We start from the raw sequence: 22,336 nt of genomic DNA, 5'->3' as shown, positions 1-22,336 counted from the left end.
ATCGTCAGCATCTACCCAGTGCAGCACCGGAACGCTGCTCAGCCAGCTCGCTTACCGTCGGGCGTCGTCTGCGCGCAGCAATTGGAGTTGCCCATGAGGTCTTGGTCGCTCGGTCTTCTCCTTGTCGGCTCGAATTTACCACTGAAGGGAGTCCAGTTCTTTGGAGACCGCCATCGTCCGAGAAAGAGCAGCACTAGCGCTTCGCTCCAGCCCCAGTGCACGAGGAGCTCTTGACTACCTTTCCCTTTCTAGGAAGATGGCTACATCTGATTACACAAGGATCCCACCACAAATAAGGGTGCTATTTGTGGTAAATTTATTTCCAACCAATAAGAGAGAAGCTTGGTTTTGGCGGGAACGGCATTTTTGGAGCTCTTCAGCCAGCCGCCATGGAGTCGCAGTCGCAGCCCGAGTTCGATCGGGAGAACCTGAACGAGGATGTCGTGAATATGCGCACGCTCTGGGTGAACGAGCTGGTGCGTCTCTATCTCCTGCTTAATTCGCTGCACGTTGCGTCGAAAATGCTGCAGAATTGACCGAGTTACACGCCGCTAACCGCTTGCACTCTACTGCCATGGACCAGAACGCGCCCGAGATCCTGCCGTACAACGAGGAGATGGTGACCGAGATGCTGGAGCAGATCCGCAACCAGCAGGAGTACGTGGACTCGGTCTACGAGGACCGCGCGCAGCTCACAGAGGAGAAGTCCTTCGTCAACAAGCTCTACCAGATGGAGATCGACCGCCTGCGCTACACGGTCTCGTCCTACCTCCGCACGCGTCTGCGCAAGGTGCGGTAGGCCCCCACATCTATATACTTTGCCCCATGACAGGCATACTTATTGTTGCTGTTGTTGTGTTTGTGTTGCCCGAGCAGATTGAGAAGTTTGCCGTCCACATCTTGAGCGACGCAGCGCTGACCCAGCGACTGTCGCTGAAAGAGCGCAACTTTGCCCAGCAGTAAGATTGCTCGGTATTCTCTGCATTGGAGGAACCTCCTCCTGCTCTAATATTTTATTGTGCATTTGTTTTATTGTCGTGCAGGTTCGTGATGCTCTTCGAGTCGCACGTGAATGAGCTGGCGCTGAACAAGTTCGCCGACGACTATCGCAGCCTCACGGCTGAAGGCATGGGTAAGACAAGCGTCCACGCCATGCATTTTACAATGTGTAATGGCGCTGGGGCCAGTAGTGCGAGTCTGATCCTGACTTTTGGTGGTGCGTTGCAGTGACCGAGCCCAATCTGGACAGCTTCGTGTTCTGCGAGGGCAAGGAGGGGGCTGAAGCCGTGCAGGTCGACGAAAAGGGCGGCGACTTCGTGCAGATGCACCCCGCAGATCGCTACGTGCTGCGCTACCGCAGCATCAAGAGCCAAGTCGAGAGTGGCCAGATCGAGCTCATCTAGATACGAGATCATAGAACCCAGCTCGCTCAAAGAGAGCTTGTCGTGAAGCGATATAGATTAAGTTAGCTGTGCGAGAAACACACGACGATATAACGCGTACTGAAGCCGCTGGATGCAGCGCCACCCAGTCAGTCGGCCTCTACATGCAGAGTAGCAGCGTCGTCTCCCTCCGTCTGCCGTGCCTGATGAAACTATGCCTAATAAATCCGGACTCGATGAGGGAGAGACTGCGCCCTGACTTGAAGTCGGTTATGAAGGGACCTCCCTCCACATCCCAGACCCAGCAGCTCCGCCTCGCTCATAGCATCGTCGTGTCGATGATCCTCGCACTCCCCTGATAATGTATCAATGCCTTCATAATGGCAGCTGCATCCCTGCTCCCAGTTTTACCACAGCGGATTGGCAACGGCCGCTGCAGCGGCGATGCACACGAAGAACGCTGCTGGCTGGCAGCAATGAAACACACAAAACCCATCAGAATTGAAGCTAAAACCGCATAAATCAGCAGCTCTCTCTCACCACTAGCAGCACCTCTTCCAGCACGAGCACGGCCACCTGGAAGTACTCGTAGCGCGTGAACGCGTACCCTGGCACCTCGAACCGCTCGTACAGGTGCGGCGTCAGCATCACAATACGCGCGAACTCCATGGCGCTCAGCAGCAAATACTGCAATGCAAAGCATCAAGAAGAAGAAGAAGCAAATCAGAATATCTTTCTTCACCCAAATGTATCAATTGCCAAGCAACGCACCACGACGGTCCAGCTCATGCGCTCGGAGCGCACGGCCAGCAGCCCGACGACCCCCACGACGAACATGAAGATGTTGGACAGCCACAGGTAGTTGCCCGACGCCAGCAGCCCCAGCAGCAGCTGCAGCCCGGCGATCACGCGGATGCGCTGCGACCGCCGCGCCGTGGACGCCCACACGCGCTTCTGCTGCTCGAAGCCGCCGTAGCAGCGCGGCGCCGTGGACGTGGACGTCGTGGAGGACGCCGCGTAGCTGCGCGGGAACAGCGGGTCGTACTCGCGCGCGTGCTCCGACATGTGTATGTGGTCACAGGGCTCGGGAGGGTCGGATGGAGATTTGGGACTGCTGGCGTTGCTTTTTCTTTGGCGTTTTAAGCTTATTCTTCTGTGGCTGTGATTGGCTGAAACGCAAATCAGACGCCCACTGGTTGGCTGAAAAGCGGCTGCGGCATCGCATGAGCTTAGTAGATCGCCGCGCCTTCCTCTACCTTGTAGAAGTACGTTGTAGGAGGGCATTGGACACAAGTGGTGTGTTGGTGCTGTTATTATGAATGCTTCCTGAAGTTGTGGAGCTGCTCGGTGCTCGAGATCATTTTTGCTGGAAAAATCGAACCCGGAATCTGAAGGTCCATTTCCGAGGCCTGCTCTCTGGCGCACCGCTTCGCGGCGGCCTGATCTCGGCGATAACTGTTCGCGCGTGTACATGTAGGCGAAATTTACATACTACATGTATAATACCTGTAGCAGGAAAGCAGAGAGGTGTTGCTGTTGAGATCGTCCATGCAGTTGAGCAGGCAAACTGATGGTTGTCAAGCATGTTGAAGCTCGAGTCAGAGAAGAGGCAACTTCTACAGTTTGGCTACATTTTGCAGAGGCTCACAATTTCGCCTAAAAATGTGCCTTCTCGGAATCCAGGCGGCGCAAGTGTTTGTTTGGCTGCGTGCTGTCCTTCACGCTTTCGGCGCACGGTATCCTCGAATTATTTATTAGTAAATGGCTGTATATGCAGCCCGGACGGCCAAAACAAAACAAACTGGAGTCGTAGATTGGTAGTCGTAGACTATGACCCAATCTTTACATGCAGATACATCTAATAGCATGTAGTGAGAACCCCATTGCACCTCGCGTAGGTAGGTGGCTCAAAAGTTGCTGCTATATTCGTGTTGATCTGTAAAGTAAGTAACCCTACAAAAGTTTTCTGGCGCAGGTAACTTGCGGCCGTCATTTTTTTTTGGCGACGTCCTTATCGGACACGATGACGCCGTGCTTTGGAGACCGAGAATAGCAATTCGGGTGGACGGTCTTAGCTGCCAACACAGAGCGTCTGCCTGATGTCATGCCTCACTTCGGGTTTCGCCAGTCCAAGTCACCCCGACTCGGTAAAACGGCTGGCTCGGATAGCGACAGCACTGCGGACTGGGGACGGGAATACCACAACCAGCAACGTCTAGCGCGCGAGGCTCAAGGATGGAAGACTCTGCTCAAGCCGTCGGTCATCGGAGCTACGATTGCCGTCGCAGGACGCATCCTCATCGGACCCCTCGCTCTACTTCGGCTGTTTGTCGGTACAAATTATCTATCGGACGCCACGGTCCTCATCAAGGCGGAAGACAGCATTTTCGCCTTCACTCAGAACGATCTGTCGATGGCTGGCGGGTGCACGGGCTGTCTGGGTCCATGCAAGATCGTACTGTTAAAGTACTCGCTGTACAACGGGAGCGCGTTCATCAGCTCTCCGGACTTCAAAGCTTTTGGTTCACTTGGGCCGACTGAATCGCTGTACGACTTCAGTGTTCTCAGTGACGAAGACATTGCTCTTGGAGCAGCTCTTGATGCCAGCGGGGCGATTTGTCAGAGTGGGATAAACGAGTGGGGGTCAACCACGAACGTCGTCACGGGGACAGCTCAATAAGTCATGAACGTGATTAAGACGTTCAACCTCAGCGTCGCCCCTTAAATGGTACGCGAGCTGGAGCTGGGCATCGAACAAGCTGATCAATGCGTCACCAAGTGGAACATGATCGCCATCACTCGGCTTTTCCAGTATCCGACCACTGTAGGCGACACAAACTTCGCCAAGATTCCAGCCGTCGACTTGAACGTGTTCCCTGACTACACGGAGTGCCGCCCCGTTGTGGCGAACGACGACAGCCTTGTTGTCTCCAAGTTGGCGCTCGCTACAAAAGGAGAGGACTTGTTGGTCAAGGTTCCTGAAATTTTGACTTTGTTCCCGTACAGCTTTACCAGCAGTTTGCCTGCCGTATCGCGGGTGGTGTCTGCCACAAGCACTCACTACGGCGCAACTACCGTCCTGGAGCCTTTACTTCGAGCCTACCACGGGGCGTGTCGGGTGCGAGCGGTGAACACAACGGGGGTGTATATTGAGGACACGTGTGAGGTCTCAAAACACTGGGAAAATTACGGATTGTGGTGCATTCTCCAGACGACGTCCAACGGGTGACGTCTGCATCCACAACTATTTCAACTCGCTGTGGGAATGGGTCAACTACATGACAGCAGATCGCCCTGATCGCATTGGTATGAACCTCAACACGTTCCGTAGTCGCTATGCTGACACTGTCGGGATAAGCGTACTACCCGAAATTGTCGTCGCCCAGATCCTTCTCATGGGGGTTATCAGTCTCTACCAGGTGATGTCACACAAGCGATCCGTGCTCCTCACCCAGATTTGGGCTTATCGATGCCAGAACGGGCGCATGCAGGTGGTCTACCTCGCACAAATTTCGTACCACCTCATCTACAACTCGGACCTGTACATGCTTGGGCTGGCCACTGGAACCCTGACCGGGGAATCAATTGCCAACCTCACGTGCTGCTTCTTCGCCTTCTCGTACTCTTTCATCGACTTGGTCAAGGCGCGATCGGGAGACCAGCAGCTGGACCGCCACTTCCGTCTCGTATGGGAGGCCATGCAGATCGTGATCACAGTTGCAGTCGGATCTTTTCTCCTCTCGTGGCAGAAGTCCCCGTTTGAGTCGATCCTGTCCAAGAACGCTGAGATTTTGCGGAAAACATCCACCCGTGGCGCCAAGTACTGTGGCTTGAACGATTCCTGCATCCTTTTCACGCACAACACGCCGTCCGTCGTGACGATCCTGTCTGTGATATTGGGCGTGGCAGCTCTACTCGCGTCCTTCATAGTGAAATTGTTGAGTCCAAAAGTCAAGAGTGCTGTGCGGTCTGCTCGACTGTCGCTGGCTTTGGCCACGAACGGGATCGGTACGGCTCAGGAACTCGCGCGAGCTCCAAAAATTGAGCCTAAAAGCGCTTTTGGTGCGAAGAAAGAGGCGTATCTGGATACTTCTTCAGTGGAAGATAACCTCACTTCATTCGAGAGGAACTGCATCGGTGCACCGTTCAAGAAACTCTTCCGAGACTGTGACGACATGGCTTACGTCATGTACAAGGGAAAAAAATGCACGACTGTCGAGGCGCTACTTCTCACAGGGTACCTCTTCCATGGTGAGCACATCTATCAGGCGTCCGCAGTGATGCTACTACTGCTTGCACGGTTAATTCCGAGAAGGGTCCTTCGCACGTTTAACTTGCTGCTGCTGCGCTGGCACCTTGACCCGAAAGATGGTACGCTGTCTCATGCACTGTCGTGCACCTGGTATACTGCGAGCAAGGAGGATCATCAGCTGGCTGGAGCGACCCCTGTAGCCTGAGACCACCTCAGATAGGCTCATACACAGGTTAATTTCACTTATTTCCTACATGATGGCTTCTTCATGCTCCGTGGATGCCTAATTTACGGTGAGTAGTATCTGTTGTAATACTTCGGCGCGCTTGATAGATGCTTATCATTGATGCCGGGTACCACACTCGCCTAGAATTGCTACGGTAGATGACTGTGGCTGGGAAATCATTGTATGACATCGTTAAATCTTCATCAAAGCTACCGCGACAAATCCGTTGTGCCAGCTTTGCTGCAAAAACATTCCCAGCGCGATATTGGCTCATGAGGGGTGCTTGTGCACGTACAAACATGATCAAGTTGGGATGACTACAGCTAAAATGTTAAAACCTGCAGTTCAGTACCCGACTCAAGGTGCCACGTACAGTACGCTTCATGACACGTATTCGAGCCCACATGCCGAATTCTTGTCTTGAAAGTCGGGGTCCACAGTATGCAGTCATACTCGGTTCCACGTTGCGCCACTACAGTCGGGGCGATTTACATCCGGAATTTTACTCCCGTAATTATGGCGCACTCTTTGGAATCCGAGCAAATAGTCTGGAATTTTCATCGACCCGTAGCCGAGATGCAATGCCCCGTAGACCTACCACCATATATTTCTTCAGCACAAGCTGCTGGGTGGACTTCCAAAGCAGGCTGCTTTGGTGTGCTGCTTAAAGCAGCACGCTCGACGCCAAGATAGAGACGCACGCCATCATGAAAAACTATTATAATAACAGGGCTATGCTAAATTTAATACTGGGAGGACATAGTCCACAGATTATGGCTACCGTAACATCACAAAGTTGTACATTTCGTGGCTGGTTGTTCCCAGAATGTCGACCGTATCCGTAGTGTGTACCACACAATGTAGTGAGCAGTTCTTGAATTTATGAAATGTATTTGGAAAATCATGTCGTACTTGATGCTGACCTCGTAGCCAGTGGCCAAGGCTATCGACTTCGGAACGCGCAAGATCTCGAGGGACTCCGCACACTTGCTGGTGACAGACTGAAATGGAAGATTCTGATGGCTGGAATTGCTGACTCGCTGTCGGCTACTGGAGACTCGACGTATGCGGACACCACACTATGCCGCCGACTAGCTAAGTTGAGCCTAGCGCAGGTGTAATATGGATGAATATCGTGACGGTGCCGACATACAAGAACTTGACTTGGCCACTGTATGGCGGCCATGGCCCAATCAGATGTCCAATACGATTTTTCAGCGAATAAGCATCCGGTAGATCCCTATTTAGGCCAATCAACATGATTAGGGGTAGGTATATTTGCTGCCGACACTATGCCGACGTATAATACCGGCAACGCGGCCGAAATATGTATTCATCCCATAGGAAATCTAAGTAATAAGGATATAATATACATATCTGTTCTGCTGCCGACAAGTTACTTAGCTTTTGTATCGCCTTTGACGAGCTGATTTGAGCCGTTTGCAATAGCGTTTCAACCATTATCACGAACTCAAACGAGTTTCCTGGGCACGCCTATCGACCTACCCATAACATGAACAAGCAGCACTCAGTGAGAGCTGCTCATTCAGGAGTGTCGCTCAGGCGGAGCTTGCTGCATTCCGCACGAGCGAAGTGCTAGGATCCAATGCAGAATATACAAGAAAACCATTAATTCATTCCATTTAATATCAATAACTAATTCCTACTCGAAGAGTACTAGACGCTAGTGGTGGTGTGTGACTGCGGAGCATTCCACCTGCAGCGATACCCCACCAACAGTTCCAGTCCACACAGCAGCAGCAGCACCCCACCAGCGTCGTGTTGTTGGTGCCAACACCAGTACGCAAGCCGCAGCAAGCCACAGCAGCCACGTCGTCCTCCTGCTGCACGCATCCCTATGCTCGTCGCCTCCCAGCAGGTCGCTGCGCCCTTGCGCTCGTTTCCCTCCGCTCGATGCCTTTACCGCCCTCGCCTTGGCGGCTACCCTCCCCATCGCCCCACCTCCGGTCCGCCGCCTCTTGCCGTTCGCTCCGGTTCTCCTCCTCCTCCTTCCCGCCGTCTATCCTCCACGACGCGGCCGTCTTGTCCTGCGCCGCCATCCTGGTGCCCACCGCCCTGCTTCAGGTAACCGTCATCGTCGTGCTGCGCGCCATCTTCCTAGCCTCCACCGTGGACCACTCGCCCGCCGTCGTGCAGCCTACCGCCGTCCTCCCAGACACCACCCACATCTTGGCAGGCGCAACTATGCAGCCCCCCCCCCCTTTTTCGCCGACGTCCTTCGGCTCGCCGCCCTCCTTGATGACCCACCCGCCGTCCGTGCGGCCTGGCCTGCATCTTGGAATTGACATTTGAGTCAAATGATATGACCAATAGATTAACCGCTCAACTAAATGCTTATTTCTACCAATCACGACGCTGTAGGCCACTGTCGGCCGCTGTCTGCACCGTCATGGTATGGAGTAATATTCACTCTGTTCCAACCGCTACTCTTTTTTGTAATCCCAAACCGCTCGTACTCGACGACTTTCACCCAATGAATGCCTTAAGTTCGATGAATTTTGGCCAATCGGAAGCCCCTCTAAACTAGGGCATTTTTCCAACCGTTCCAACCATATTTGGTTGGAATTTTGTCAGAATATTTTTAATGCCATACAAATGTCTATAGAAATGCATATCCCAAAAATATCCTTCAGTTTCCAACCCGAATGGTCGGTACATATTTTTTTGTTCAGAGTGAAAAGAGCAGGCAGGCTAGCATGTCGATCGCATCGCTTGCTCCTGCCAACAGCAAGAAGACCAGGGCGACGGCGATCAACTCGTTCACGACGTTCCTGGCCGCGGAGAGCATGACACTCGAAGCCACCCACCAGCTCATCGACGGGGATATGACAGGTAAGGTATTGCGTATTATACTAGACAAGTATGCATATTCGTTAGCCACATCAGCCGAAAAAGTAAGAGCGACCAATACGTGTCTAGCATACTATGACAACGTCAAGAATTGGCTAGTAGATAAGTACCGACTGCAAGGAGCTTTAGTTAAATCTCAGCTCCAAAAAATTCTATCTGGGCTGGGTATGTATTGTAGCAACCGAGAGGAGGTCGGCGACGAGAAGAAAGCACCCCTGTGCTCTAAACAAGACTTAGAAGCTATGGTGTCTCTACTGTACTCAACGGCTGCGACGGAGAGTGAATACCTCGACGCGGCCCTAGTCGTGATGATGTGGTACCTTTACGGTCGAAGCTCGGACGCGGAAACAGTCGAGAAGAGCCAGCTATCCATCTTGCCTGGTAAGTGATTAATTACGATGTTCTTAGCAGAATTATTTTAACACTGAGGGCATTTATGCTAGGTGGCGTCTTATTTCTTCGATTTAAGCGGGTTAAAACAGCTTTACTACAAGGCATCTCCTTATTCAAGGACCCAACGAATTTCTTGACATGTCCTCTGCAAGCTTTGGCTGTGGCGCTGGTTATGCAGAAGGCACCAAGCCAGCGCATGTTCCCTCAGTTCATCGCCAAAAAGCACAGATCAGATGATATTGATGATGTACAGGAGCTTACACTGATTGAACTACTGGAAGTTGATGATGACCAGCCTTCTATGGAGGAATCTGAAGCACCTTCGACAAAGCGGGCAGTTCCTGGTGCACAAGCATACGTCAACAGGTTGCTGGTTAGAGTTAAAAAACTCGCCGATTTGCGAAGCATTCGTATGACGCCAGATCTTACCTCTCATTCGTTTCGACGTGGTGGGGCCATGCATGCCAACGACGGTACCTTGGCGGAAAACTGGATTATCGAGCGCGGGGGCTGGCAGCTGGACCGCGTCAATAAGGCCTTCGGGTACATGCTTGGTACAACCCAAGCCGACCAAAAGGTGTCCCGCGTCCTAAGTAGCTGGAAGCCCAAGGACGGCGCGCGGCTACCAACGCTAGCCGCTCTGGACACGCCAGTCTTGGTCCGCGCTCGCAAGATGCAGCAGCTTCTCTTTTCCAGTACAATGGCTTTCGATGACGCTACCTTGAACCTCGACGACGACGTCGCTGACGTCCTTACGGCTACCCTGTTCATGCATTACCCCGGCATGTTAGTGCTCTGCCCAAGCAGCCCGCTCATCACGAAGATACGTGAGCTCCTAGCACAACGAGCCATCGGTGAGTCCGAGCTGCTGGCGTGGAGCGTGACGATTAACCAGGCATTCGTGGCACCTCCTGCATCAGAGGCTTCGGCTAGCGCTGGTGAGGAGCAGTCGCCTGCGTTGATTGCCTCATCAAACGCCAGTCCGAGCAGATTGACGTCTTAATCCTGCAGAACAAACGACTCGACGAGCGCATATTAGCTGTTGAAGCGCACCTTCAAGCCCTTACCAACACAGCCGCAACTCAATCAGCAAACACCGACGCCACGCTTCCTGCTCCCGAACAACCACCGCCAATAGGAGCTACGACGACACGCCCGAAGAAGAAGGGAGCCCAGTCGTTGTCGGCAATCTGGTTCGAGTGGTTTACAGCGGAGCCTCGTGTGTATGTGTCGCGTTCTGTAAAGAAGACAGCATTGTACGAGTACAGGCACATCGCAGGGTATCTCATGCTTTTCTTACCTGAAGGTTTCGCGCTTGACACTTCCTCGCCTGCATACAAAAGCGAGGTCCTGGAGCTAGGTGATAAAGCGCAGCAGAACGCACTCACCCTCTTGAAATCGCACGGCTCCTCCGCGGTTGCAGCAGGTTCGGCGTTGAAGGCTCTTCGTCAGATGCAGAAGCTTGGTAAGCTCGACGCGCTCATCGCCCAGTTCCATGAACGCGTTGACCAAGGTGTCATTGTCGATCCGAGGCAACCTTCAGCACTTCCATCATTCATTCGACTGACGCCCGCGCAAGGTTGATCTGCTACTGTAACACATAGCAAAATTAACAAACTCAACAGTTAAAGCGACCCACCGCACACCAGGCTCGCTGATCAAGGGACAATACCACCGACATCACATGAATACATGAACAACATCATAATTTGGGTAAACCTCTTCGTGTATTTTCTTGCACTTGTTCATTACTACATTATAAACAACACTGCACAAAACATAACGTTAGAATAGGACGTTCACAGTTATGGCAGGGCATAGAGTGTCTTGCAGTCCTCGGCCGCCATCACCCTGCGCAAGACCAGCCAGCCGGCAGTGTCGCTGCAGCCGCACTCACTGGTCCTGTTGTTGCTGCTGATGCTGGCCCCGCCGGCCATCACCCCGCGCGAGGCCAAGCCGCTGTCGCAGTCGCCGCTCTGCTCCTGGTGCTGCTGACCTCGAGCGCCATCACCCCGCCCGAGGTCGAGCGCTTGCCCACGTTGTCGCCCTCGCCCTCGCCCGCGTCGTCGCCCTGCTACTGATGCTGCTGGCCTCGAGCTCCATCACCCCGCCCGATGCCGAGCACTTGTCCATCTCGCTGCCGACGCCTGTCTTGCTCTCGGTGCTGCTGGCCGGGGGCCCTCTCCACGCGCTCCGAAGTGAACGAATGAATGAACAGGATTTAGTTATAATGTCATTAAAATGAAATAGATGTCATTAAAATGATTTGCTGTAGTACCGGTACAGGTTGGACACCTTGGTCGGACAGTTGGAATTTTGACGGTATGGCTACGCGAACACGTACATCATTCATTCATTCATTCATTTGGAAAATCATAACTAGGATAGCTGCATTTTCTCCTTATAAGCTAACATTTACTCAAAATCATTGAAATAACAACTAACGGATTGCTCTTTTTCCGCGTTTGGCCCCGCTCTAAATTGACTAAACCCCATGAATCCTTCTTGTGTAAATTTGTATAGCTGAAATGCATGACGTCAACGCGCTCGGCCGGGGGCAAAGCCCAAAGCCCCCGGCCGAGCGCGCCTTTAACTTCTTTCGTGTCTTTTGCACGGCAACTTCGCCATTTTTTGCCAGGAAGGCGCGACACCAGGGTTTGAAAACTTGCCACCAATTTTCATGTTACATTATTATTGCCTACCCCACGTTTGCACACAAAGGAAGTCTACACTGTCCTCCCAGACCAAAGCTTCGCCTCTAGTTGCGCCGATCAGGTGATAACCGTGACGTTTGTTGACTCGCCGTTGATGGCCAAAATTAAATTCAACGTTGAGTATCGATGATAAGGTCGAGAAGAGCCTTCAATGGAATAGACTACGGGGCACTTGTGCTAAGATTGAACGAGCGTTCACAAGAGCTAAGCACACTGCAGTTCGCAGTTCGGCTCTTTGTGATTGTAGGCAAACTATTTCAGTAGCAGCTACACGCCATTTTAGAGCAGTCCCATTCACGAACTCGATCTGACTCACTCACTCCAGCTCACCAGCCAACGCAGCCTGACAAAGAACGCCATGGCCAGCCGCCCTCCGACCGACTGGGGACTGGAGTTCTATCATCAGCAACTACTCAATCTCAAGACCCAAGCGTGTACCAACTGGCTCCGACCGTCCGTCATCGCCGCGTGTCTGGCTGTCATAGGACGAGTTATCATCGGCCCGCTCGCCCTGTTCCTTCTCTTCCTTGCCACCGGGTACCTCTCAGACGCCACCGTTCTCATCAAGCCTAACGACAGCTTCTTCTCGTTCACCGAGATGGATTTATCGATGGCTGGAGGGTGCACAGGGTGCCTTGGAGCATGCAAAATCACTCTGCTCAAGCTCAGTTTGTTCAGTGATAAGGCGTTCGTCAGTGCCCCGACATTCGCAGCCCTCGTCAGCCAACCCCCAACGGAATCGCTCTACGACTTCAGCTCTTTGAACAGTGATGTTCTAGCTCTCGGAGAGGAATTGGATGGTGACGGTACCATTTGCCACAGCGGCATCAACGAGTGGGGGTCTACCACGGTCATGGCCACGAGCACGCCGCAGCAGATACTGAACATCGTCTCGACACTCAACATCGGCGTGTCTCTGCAGACGCAGCGTGAGCTGGAGCTGGCTGTCGAGCGAGAGGACGAGTGCAAGGCGACCTGGACGATATTCGGGACTGCGCGGCTCTACTTGTACCCGACTGGCGCTGGCAACGGCGAGTTCGGCAAGATCCCCGCCGCCACATTCAGCGTCTTCCCTGAATTCACCGAGTGCCGGCCAGACGTCGAGGTCGAGTATACGAATTCCAAGCTCGCACTAGCCACCGATGGCGAGGATCTGCTCGCACAAGTCCCCGATGTGTTGACGCTGTTTCCCTACGGCTTCACCAGCAGCATGAGCGAAGTCTCGCGCATTGTTCCAGCCACTAACACGAAGTATGGGGCCGCGACTGTTGTGGAGCCTGAACTGCAAGCGTACTACGGAGGCTGCCGCGTTCGAGAAGTCAACACGTCGGGCGTCTACATCGAAGACACGTGCGAGATCTCCAAGCACTGGGCGACGTATGGGTTGATGGTGCAGTCTCCCGACGACATTCCTCTCTGCAGCACTAAAGACGTCTGCATCCACAACTACTTCAACACGCAATGGGAAGGACTGGTGGAGGTGGACCCTCAAAACCCCAACCGAGTCGCGCTCTACCTCAACACCTTCCGCAGTCGATACGGTGACACCGTCGGGATCAACCTCCTCCCTGGTATTGTGGTCACGCAGATCCTCCTCATGGGCGTCGTGAGTCTGTACCAGGTGATGCCACACAGACGATCGGTGCTGCTCACCCAGATCTGGGCTTATCGATGCCAGAACGGCCGCATGCAGATCGTCTACCTGGCTCAGATCACCTACCACTTCTACTACAACTCGGACCTGTACATGCTTGGGCTCGCGACTGGTACTCTCACCGGTGAATCCATCGCCAACCTCACGTGCTGCTTCTTCGCCTTCTCGTACTCGTTCGTGAACATGGTCAAGGCTCGCTCGGGTGACCAGCAGCTCGACAGACACTACCGACTCATCTGGGAGGCCCTGCAGTTGCCTGTCACGATTTGTGTCGGCTCGATTCTGCTGTCCGTACAGCGCACGCCGTTCGTGGCTATTCTCACGGATAACGCAGAGATTCTACGCAAGACTTCAGCTCGTGGTGCCAAGTACTGCGGGTTAAACGACTCTTGCATTCTCTTCGCGTATAACATGCCGTCGGTGGTGGTGATCCTGTCCTTAACTCTGGGCGTTGCCACTGTCATCCCTCGCTCATCGCCAAACTGTTTACTCCGAAGGTAAATTCTGTGAACGGTACTTTTGGCTCGAAGAGTGCAGATAGCAAGGTCTCAGCGGCTGGAGTGAGTACCACGAAGAAGAGGAAGTATGAAGTCAACTCGGCCACGCCCGAGGAGCTCACGTCGTTCGAGAAGAACTGTATTGGCGCTCCATTCACTAAATTATTCCACGACTGCGAAGATATCGCGTACGTCTCGTACAATGGTAAGAAATGCATTACGACTGAGGTCCTGCTGCTCACGGGATATCTACCATGGGGAGCACATCTACCAGGCGGCGTCGGTGATGCTGCTGATAGTGGCACAGTTGGTCCCAAGCCGGATGCTGCGCACCTTCAACGTGCTGCTGCTTCGTTGGCATGTGGACCCGAAAGAGGGCACGCTCACACACGCGCTATCATGCACTTGGCACACTGCGAGCTCGGAGAACGACAAGCTGGCGATGGCGACGCCAATTGCCTAGAGGTGAAGTAGTAAAAGTTTTTTTTAAAACATTCAACTCCGAACAATGTCAAAATACAGATATTTTTTTCTTTTTAAACCCAGGGATATTTGGTATAACTGTTCGTGTTTCCGAGTTCTCCGCGGGAAGAACACAATACAATCGCCGATCTAAAACGGATACGCTTGCTTCAGCGATTCCTGAAAGTTTTTATCGTTGAAAGGCACCTTCGTATCCTCAAAATCCGCCGAATTGAGACACTCGCGAGCTGCATCCGTAAGTTGCTCCCACATGATGAGATCCTGTGACTTGCCGTCTGCGTACGCAACCTCCAACTTGATCCAGCCCTTTTCAGGATATCCGAACGAATGGGTAACTCTCGTGGTGAAGCTGGAGCCCGCCGTATACGAATAAATGTATCGGGGTGATTGATAACGGCGACGGTAGTATTGCGGAGGTTCGGTTCCATTAATGTGTTGCTCGGCGCCAGCGAAAAACATCGGGTGAAGTTCGGTCATCTTCTCGTAAGGTGGTTCAGTAACAACGACGCGCCAAGAATCTTTGACGTTTCGAGAGCAGGATTGTCGATCCACAGCACCATATTCGCCCAGTCGTGGCGCTTCTTTGACGCGTGCCCTTTAAAGTTCTTCAGGAAGTACCCATTTGTCTTGAAACCATCCCGATCGTACACCTGCGTCCCCAGAGGTGCTTTCTCGCAGCCATCTTTTCCGTCCGTCCCCTCGAGTCCGCCAGAGGTTTCGCCCGCAGCATTCACGGCCGGAAAGGAGTCGCACAACATCCGGATCTTTGCGCAAGCTGTTGAGCTTGTTGCCGAGGCCGGCGGTTTTGGCGTTACTGGGAAGAGCCTTGACCTTCAGCTTCGATAGGATCGAGGAGAAGTTAATTCCCCTGTCCTCGCTCTTGGAGTTGATGGACTTGTCGCCCTCCACAGACTTAATGTTCGTGCCCTTTTCCGTCGCAAGCACGCTACGGATGTTGGTCTGCTGGGTGTCGACCTTGTTTTCAGTGGCCGCGATGCCGTCTGATGTTGCAACGACGGCGAACAGCACGAGAAGTAGAAAGTGAAGAATCTGCATCAAAATTACTGACGGCTTTGGGCTCGATGGGAAGGGAGCTGGTTTCGGACTGAGTTTGATTATTCAGTGCTACAAAAAAGTAGGGAGAAATGTAGATTTTGTTGTATTCGTACATCTTTCGGGCGTAATCGCAGCTAACAAATCAATAGATATGCGCATGGTATTGCCGTTTGCAGATATTTTGGCCAACGCATGCTTATTATCTCGTTAATAATCTCGATTTTAATCCAGCCAGCTCTTAATTAAGACCTAGGTCTGATTTATATATCTCGCCAGTACGGTCTAAGATCCGAGCTTGGGCTCTGTTTTCTCGACCAAGGCGCTTTTCTACGACTTGGAAACGCAGAAATGCCAATCTAGACGGGCCAAACCGAGTTTCTGGGCCTAAAAGCGGCCCCCAGCAAAGCATAAAGCTAAATCAGCCCTCGCCTATCTCGTGTCCACTCATATTAAGAGACAGGCGTGGTCTATTTTAGAGGTCTATTTTAGAGGGCAAAGTATTTGCAAGCGGCAATAGTGTTATACTGTACTTCATTTTTGTCTAAGCAAAGCTCTAAGTCTTCGCTTATGTTCTAAATCAATCTGAATTCGTTGACGCATTGCCATCACACGTCATGTCAAAGCGACAAATTGATTTTTTTATTATCGTTCGACTGTCACAAACTCGATTTGATTAAAGTCGCACTTTCAGAGTTAAAAACTGCACATGTTCGTGTACTGTGTAACGGGTCTGCTAACGCCAGCTCGCCAGCGGGTCGTCGCACGTAGTGCTTTTGCTGCGTCCTTGCCAAGGTCCGTTGTGGTAAGGATCTCGATACTGCAACTTCAACGCATGTTGACCGACAGGATCTCCACTTGAGTCCTGTGACGGAACGCGTCCGTTCCTACTTTTTGTATTACTACTCGTTCGTCAGTTAGTACTCGTACAACTCGTACAACTCGTACAACTCGTACAACACGTTCGACTCGTTCACCTTGCCTAGATCCGACGCCAGCCGTAGCTAGCCTCACCCCGCACACTCATGTATTATCAGTCTGTTGGCTGGCGCTGACACGCAGGTCTTCACCCGCCTCACCCCGCACTCATGCACGTTCTGGTCTGTTGGTGGCTCCGCCATAGCGTCGTCACTAGCCGCACTTCACTCGTCGCTTCGTCAGCTGGGCTGTTGACAGCATCTCGCCCGCCTTGTAACGGGGTTACACGCACAAGTGGCTACAGTCACTTGTTACTCTAACAGATGCGATGTCTGTTAGAGGTTTGAACACTTCCTCGACCTTGGTGTAAGGTACACCAATGGCTACATACATTTACGACCACCACGACGGGAGAGACTTAGGATTCCTATTGGCTGAGAGCAGCATCTTTTAGCCAATGAGCTACATGCATAGCATTGGAATTCTGCCAACCAGCCGTTGGCAGATTCCTATCTTAGAATATTACCTTTAGAGGAAGTCAGAAACATAAAACAAAAATAGCAGTTCTCATCTTTTACCAAAACCCGCTACTTGGAGTCTTTATCTTGTTTAAAGTATACTCGTGGATCTCGAGTATACTTAACTCAAGTAAAAGAAACCTACGCTTCCTCATACACGTGCACATCCGTGTAAGCCGTAGTAGTGAGCCAAGGTAGGCCCATTACACCTGGTAGAACTTTGTAGTCCGTCCAACGACCGACTACCTGAACGTTCGTACGGAGCTGTACGAACGAGGAGCTGAGAACCTTTTCATGAGCGCGGAAGTGCTCATGGAAAGCTCCACTTCGCCTGCAACTCATGTTGCACGCCCTGACTGCCTCCACCTGTCGGACCCAGAGTGGGAGGCACTCCAAAGACTGTCAGCAGTCATTGGAGAAGCGGCTGTAGCTGCAATGCTGCGCACACTTTCGCCGACGGAGCAACACGGTGTTGCTCTGGGATTCTGCTTCCTCTATCACGGTGGCGTCGGGGATGACACCGCGCGAGCAATCGTTGAAGCTAAACGTGAGCAACTATGTCGGAAGAGAGGGCGAGCCTCTCCTCTCCTCCGGTGGCTTGTCGAACTCGACACTGCCATTGCGGCTCGACGTATCGTCGACCCGTTGTCCAAGGTTGCGTTCGCCATGGCATGCCTTGGCGGACGAGCGAGAAGTTGGGCGTATGGACGCCGACTCTCTTATCCTACGTGCTTCAGCACGTACGAGGGTTTCAAGGAGGAGCTCAGGCAAGCGTTTGAGCCCCCGCAAAATGAGTTTCGGTCGAGGGCAGAGTTCCTCGACCTACAGCAGGGTAAGCACAAGCACGATGTCCATGATTACGCGCAGAGAGCACGGCACTTGGTCTCGAACATTGTGACCAACCCAATAGACGAGGCGACCAAGGTCGTCACGTTCATGAAGGGTCTGAGAGATGGGCCTGTAAAGACCTATCTCTTCCGTGAGTACCCAGGTACTCTCGAAGCTGCGATTACTCTTGCAATGCAGGAGGAGTTTAGTCTGAGGCAGGCTAAGCTGCATGCGAATGCGCCGAGGCTGCAACCGCCTCCGGTCGTGATGGCGGGAGGTCCAGAACCAATGGACCTCTCGAATGCAACGGCTGTTGGTTATCAATAGCAACAAGGAAGTAATGCACGATGCTTCCGTTGCGGAAGGATCGGCCACTATGCCCGAGAGTGCACGGCACCCGTGCACCGAGATGGTGGTCGACGCGGCGATGCCGGGCATCGTCGCGGACAAACAAAAAACGCTGGAACCCAGTAGGCGCGGGGCGCCCTACTGGTAAAGCAGTCACGCATGTCCAACTCGGACATTCGACACTGAGGACTGCAGCCCCCAGTGAGGACCCTTCTCACTGCAAAAATGCATGATGACAAACCGAACCTTGTCATCTTGAACGTGTCTTCGAAGAGAGGGAGCAACTCTCTTCGTGCTTTAGTTGATTCGGGCGCGTCGAACAACTTTGTTCGACTGCGAAGTCTATCAAGGCTTGACTTCGAGGATTTAAAGATACCTCGAAGTATACTGGAGGTACGACTGGCAACGGGTGCCGTCGTGAAGACCGAGAAGCGCAAGGTACGCGTGCGCTTCACGTATGAAGATCAAGAGTTTGTCGAGACCTTTATCGTCCTGGATCTGGACGATAAGTTTGACATTGTATTGGGCATGCCGTGGCTTGCACGGCATGATCCGGTCATCGATTGGGAGAAGCGCACTCTCGTGCGCTTCGGTCGCGACAGCGGAACAGTGAGCGATGGCCCTGTTGCCGCTACGCACGCACCGACAGGTGCGCTCGACTCCCCACTCGAGACAGCGTCTAATGCCGCTGTCCCGGATCGCCCTGGGCGCGCGCGAGCACGCGCGCAAGAGCAGCAAGCGTCGGCGTCGCCGCCGACGGCTGAAGGAGAAAATGTGTTGATCTCGGAGATCGACACCCGCTTTTCAGTGAATCAGGAAGGGTCTCCGACACGGATGACGCAGGTGAGTCACACGCCTCAGCCGTGGAGGCTGACGCGAATCTGATTGGATCAGTCTTGGCCAATAATAAGAGCCAAAGTGACGAAACGCCGTCGACTCCGGGAGTCGATGGATTGGGTGAATTTGATTCGTCGGCTCGGGGAGCCGACACACCCTCCGTAATGGGGGTCTCCGCCAATGGTTGGCGTCGAGGTACTAAAGTCGCGACGGTTCCGGGAACCGGCGCTGCGAAAAGAAGTTTCGCGTCGACTCCGGGAGTCGACGCACCCTTTGTAACGAAGGGCTCCGCCAATAACAGGCGTCGAGGTGATGATGGCGTGTCGGCTCCGGGAGCCGACGCTGCAGGCGGTGCGGACGGTTGCAAACGTCCCGCACCGGAAAAACTTGCATGCTGTCGTGCAGCCGGGCTGCACGACGAAGCGCCGGACGACCAAGCCGGGCTTGAAGTCGCTCGCCCGCGGGATGTACCCGCCGGCGGTATACAAGAAGAACACCCGTCCACGGCTGGGCCTGGACGAGGTCAAGAACTAAGCGGAGCCGGGCTCCGCAAAACAAGAAGACGGCGCATGCGAAGGTCGCTGCGCAAGTCTCGGCCTGGGGCCGAGATGTTACAAGGAATGTCTGCCGGGCAGACGGAGGCTGAGAAGCCGGACGTCGAGACGTTGAACGTCTTGACGCGTACCTGTGCCGGGTTCCGGTACAGGGAGATGACTCTCGCTAACCCTCCGACGCACATGTCGGAGTTGACTTCCCTTCCAGTCATGAGCTGGAAGCGCTTCGCGCGTGACTTGCACGATGGACGCATCGAGCAAATATGCATTCTCTCGGACGCCGAGAGAACGAGGAGCGAGAATGAAGAACTGAGGCAGTTCTTCATGGAGACCACCACTGAGAGCTCGGACACTCTCAGTGCGAAGACGAAGAAGGAGCGCTTTGAAGAGCAGAGCTGGGACTCGTTGAAAACGAGTCCCTACTACGAGATCTTACGGGAGTACGCGGACGTACTTCCGGAAGAGATTCCAGCGGAGCTTCCGCAGGATAAGGACATCCAGCACGAGACTGATCTCGTGCCGGGGACGAAGTACTGTATCACGCGGCAGTGGCCACTGCCGCGAGAGCAGGTCAAGGCGATCGACGACTTCTTCGAAAGTCGTCGCAAAGCTGGACAAGTGCGGGAATCGAAGTCCCCGCACAGCGCTACGACGTTCTGTGTCAAGAAGCCACAGGGCGGCTGGCGCATGGTTCATGCGTACAACAAGCTGAACGATGCGACGATACCGGCGCAGACACCGATACCGCGCAAAGATGTCATCATCGATTCGATGGCTAGGAGCACTATCTACATTGCTCTTGATCTGCGCGATGGGTTCTACCAGATCTTCATGCGTGAGAGCGATATCCCTCTCACGGCTGTGAGCACGCCGAGCGGCATGCTCTGGGAGTGGCTAGTGATGCCGCAGGGTCTGAAGAACGCCCCTGAGACGTTCAACAGGTGCGTGACGCACTTGTTGCGCTCGGTACGCGACTTCGCACTGAGCTACTTCGATGATGTGTTCGTCCACAGCCGGGCTGCGGACGGGATGAGCGATGTTGAGATGCACAAGGTGCATCGCTGGAAGCTGCATGCGCTCATGCGCAAACACAAGCTCTATGCGAACCTGAAGAAGTACATCTTCGGGGCGAGCGAGATACCCGTGCTCGGGTGTCTCGTTGGGAAGAACGGTGTCCGCCCTGACTCTGAGAAGGTCAGAGTGATCAATGAGTGGCCGACGCCGTCGAACGTCAAGGAACTGCGGCAGTTCCTTGGCTTGGCCACGTACTTGTGTGTTGTGTAGTGAAGGACTACGCGGGCATGATACGCCCGCTGTCACCGCTCCTGGAGAAGGCCGCCGAGTGGGTTTGGACTGCTGAGTGTCAGCAGGCCTTCGATGCAATCAAGCGGGGCTTGACTGAGGCGCCGATCTTGGCGGTGGCTGACCAAGATCGCCCATTCCACGTTGTGTGTGACGCATCCGACTTCCCAATCGGATGCGCGTTGATGCAGCACGATCACGAGGGCCGTGATCGTGTCGTCTACTACCAATCGCGTCAGCTGAAGCCAGCTGAGAGCAACTACCCGGTAGATGACAAGGAGCTCCTTGCCATGAAGTACGCACTCGCGAAGTTCCGAGTATATCTACTCGGAAGCAAACCGTTCGTGGTCTATACGGACCACGCGTCGCTGCGGACGGCTATGAAATCGCTGCACATCTCGCAACGGATGGCGAGATGGCTCTCATTCTTCGCAGAGTATAAATTCCGGGTTGAGTACAAACCCGGAAGACTCAATGTGGCGGCCGACGCGCTCTCGCTTCGACCTGACTACGCCACGACCGATGCCGACGTCAATGCCATTGACGCCATGCGATCGAGCACCCCAACGTCGTCACTGTTGGACGACGTGAAGGTCGCGTACGCGCACGACGCGGACGTGAAGCTCTTGCTGGTCTACGGCTCAGCGCCTTCTGACAAAGCTCGTCAGAAGCTGCCGAAGCATCTTCGTGCTCGTGCACACCGTTATCGGGTGCACGACGGGTTACTACTCTACAGTGCAGTCGACGACAACGCGGACCGCGTTGTCGTGCCCAATGACCATGACCTGCGCAGGATCATGTACGAGTATCACGATGCACCGACTGCGGGGCATCCGGGCCGTGAGAAGACATACCTTCTTCTCACGCGAGACTTCTACTGGACCCTCCAGTATAAATGGGTGCGCAAGTACGTCCGTGGTTGCGAGGTTTGTCAACGTGTGAAGCCTGCGCCCTTCGCGCAGGCTCCCTTGCAGTCACTACCGACTCCACGGGAGTGTTGGCAGTCCATGTCTTTGGACTTCGTGTTCGGTCTTCCCCCGGACAACCAGGGGAACACGGGCGTTGTGGTCTTTGTTGACCGCTTCAGCAAGATGTACCATCTTGCTGCGGTACCCACTGAAGTGACTGCGAAGCAGACGGCGCGTCTGTTCGTTGACATGGTGTTCAAACACCATGGTATGCCGATCGACATTGTGTCGGATCGAGACCCGCGCTTCACTGCACACCTTTGGCAAGAAGTGTTTACACTTCTTGGGAGTCAACTTTCGACGTCGACTGCGGATCATCCGCAGACAGACGGGCAGACCGAGCGCGTGAACCGCGTGCTCGTAGACGTGCTTAAGAGCTACGCGCACTCGTTCCAACACTGGAGCGAGTGCCTGCCGATGGCGGAGTTCGCCATCAACAACTCGGTACATGCCTCGACCGGGCATACACCGTTCTACGTGAATGGCACCCACGCCTCCCGAGTCTACTCCGGATGGTGGCTCCTTCCTTAAGTGGGGG

The 22,336-nt window shown here is 53.7% G+C and overlaps 7 protein-coding genes across 7 annotated transcripts; 4 read left to right on the top strand and 3 right to left on the bottom strand.

Annotated features, from left to right (window-relative positions):
* Positions 1-382: 382 nt before the first annotated feature.
* On the top strand, positions 383-1,457 carry PHYSODRAFT_355017 (hypothetical protein). Its single transcript, XM_009532903.1, has 5 exons — positions 383-476; positions 584-790; positions 877-959; positions 1,044-1,132; positions 1,228-1,457. Exons 1-5 carry the CDS (start codon positions 390-392, stop codon positions 1,401-1,403), a joined length of 642 nt encoding a protein of 213 aa, XP_009531198.1. The 5' UTR covers positions 383-389; the 3' UTR covers positions 1,404-1,457.
* A 332-nt stretch (positions 1,458-1,789) lies between these two features.
* Positions 1,790-2,447, bottom strand: PHYSODRAFT_335503 (hypothetical protein; the record flags this gene model as incomplete). Its single annotated transcript, XM_009532902.1, has 3 exons — positions 1,790-1,849; positions 1,923-2,069; positions 2,154-2,447. 3 exons carry the CDS (start codon positions 2,445-2,447, stop codon positions 1,790-1,792), a joined length of 501 nt encoding a protein of 166 aa, XP_009531197.1.
* A 1,039-nt stretch (positions 2,448-3,486) lies between these two features.
* PHYSODRAFT_335502 (hypothetical protein) lies at positions 3,487-5,839 on the top strand (the record flags this gene model as incomplete). Its single annotated transcript, XM_009532901.1, has 3 exons — positions 3,487-4,038; positions 4,120-4,382; positions 4,594-5,839. The coding sequence occupies 3 exons, from the start codon at positions 3,487-3,489 to the stop codon at positions 5,837-5,839; spliced, it is 2,061 nt and encodes a 686-aa protein (XP_009531196.1).
* Positions 5,840-7,488: 1,649 nt separating this feature from the next.
* PHYSODRAFT_286688 (hypothetical protein) lies at positions 7,489-8,154 on the bottom strand. Its single transcript, XM_009532900.1, has 2 exons — positions 7,785-8,154; positions 7,489-7,743 (listed from the first exon to the last, which is right to left on the bottom strand). Exons 1-2 carry the CDS (start codon positions 7,918-7,920, stop codon positions 7,538-7,540), a joined length of 342 nt encoding a protein of 113 aa, XP_009531195.1. The 5' UTR covers positions 7,921-8,154; the 3' UTR covers positions 7,489-7,537.
* Positions 8,155-8,577: 423 nt separating this feature from the next.
* PHYSODRAFT_426200 (hypothetical protein) lies at positions 8,578-9,566 on the top strand (the record flags this gene model as incomplete). Its single annotated transcript, XM_009532899.1, has 2 exons — positions 8,578-9,112; positions 9,175-9,566. Coding segments are annotated over 2 exons (927 nt in total), but the record flags the coding sequence as incomplete, so codon positions are not given.
* A 2,630-nt stretch (positions 9,567-12,196) lies between these two features.
* On the top strand, positions 12,197-14,452 carry PHYSODRAFT_335500 (hypothetical protein; the record flags this gene model as incomplete). The annotated part of the gene is made up of 3 exons (XM_009532898.1): positions 12,197-13,951; positions 14,023-14,194; positions 14,289-14,452. The coding sequence occupies 3 exons, from the start codon at positions 12,197-12,199 to the stop codon at positions 14,450-14,452; spliced, it is 2,091 nt and encodes a 696-aa protein (XP_009531193.1).
* A 149-nt stretch (positions 14,453-14,601) lies between these two features.
* Positions 14,602-16,646, bottom strand: PHYSODRAFT_335499 (hypothetical protein; the record flags this gene model as incomplete). Its single annotated transcript, XM_009532897.1, has 6 exons — positions 14,602-14,952; positions 15,030-15,170; positions 15,226-15,522; positions 16,369-16,390; positions 16,456-16,529; positions 16,605-16,646. 6 exons carry the CDS (start codon positions 16,644-16,646, stop codon positions 14,602-14,604), a joined length of 927 nt encoding a protein of 308 aa, XP_009531192.1.
* Positions 16,647-22,336: the final 5,690 nt, after the last annotated feature.

Source organism: Phytophthora sojae (assembly GCF_000149755.1).
Source record: "Phytophthora sojae unplaced genomic scaffold PHYSOscaffold_6, whole genome shotgun sequence".
Taxonomy (NCBI): domain Eukaryota; phylum Oomycota; class Peronosporomycetes; order Peronosporales; family Peronosporaceae; genus Phytophthora; species Phytophthora sojae.
Note: the sequence above shows the minus strand (reverse complement) of the source record. Positions and strands in the feature narration are given on the sequence as shown.

What these genes read in the sequence shown, in the direction of transcription:
- PHYSODRAFT_355017 (XM_009532903.1), top strand. Translation starts at nt 390, where the DNA reads ATGGAGTCGCAGTCGCAGCCCGAGTTCGATCGGGAGAACCTGAACGAG. An exon ending in CGCTCTGGGTGAACGAGCTG is followed by an intron (nt 477 to 583) that starts GTGCGTCTCTAT and finishes GCCATGGACCAG; the next exon opens with AACGCGCCCGAGATCCTGCC. An exon ending in GAGCGCAACTTTGCCCAGCA is followed by an intron (nt 960 to 1,043) that starts GTAAGATTGCTC and finishes ATTGTCGTGCAG; the next exon opens with GTTCGTGATGCTCTTCGAGT.
- PHYSODRAFT_286688 (XM_009532900.1), bottom strand. Translation starts at nt 7,920, where the DNA reads ATGGCGGCGCAGGACAAGACGGCCGCGTCGTGGAGGATAGACGGCGGG. An exon ending in TAGCCGCCAAGGCGAGGGCG is followed by an intron (nt 7,744 to 7,784) that starts GTAAAGGCATCG and finishes GCAAGGGCGCAG; the next exon opens with CGACCTGCTGGGAGGCGACG.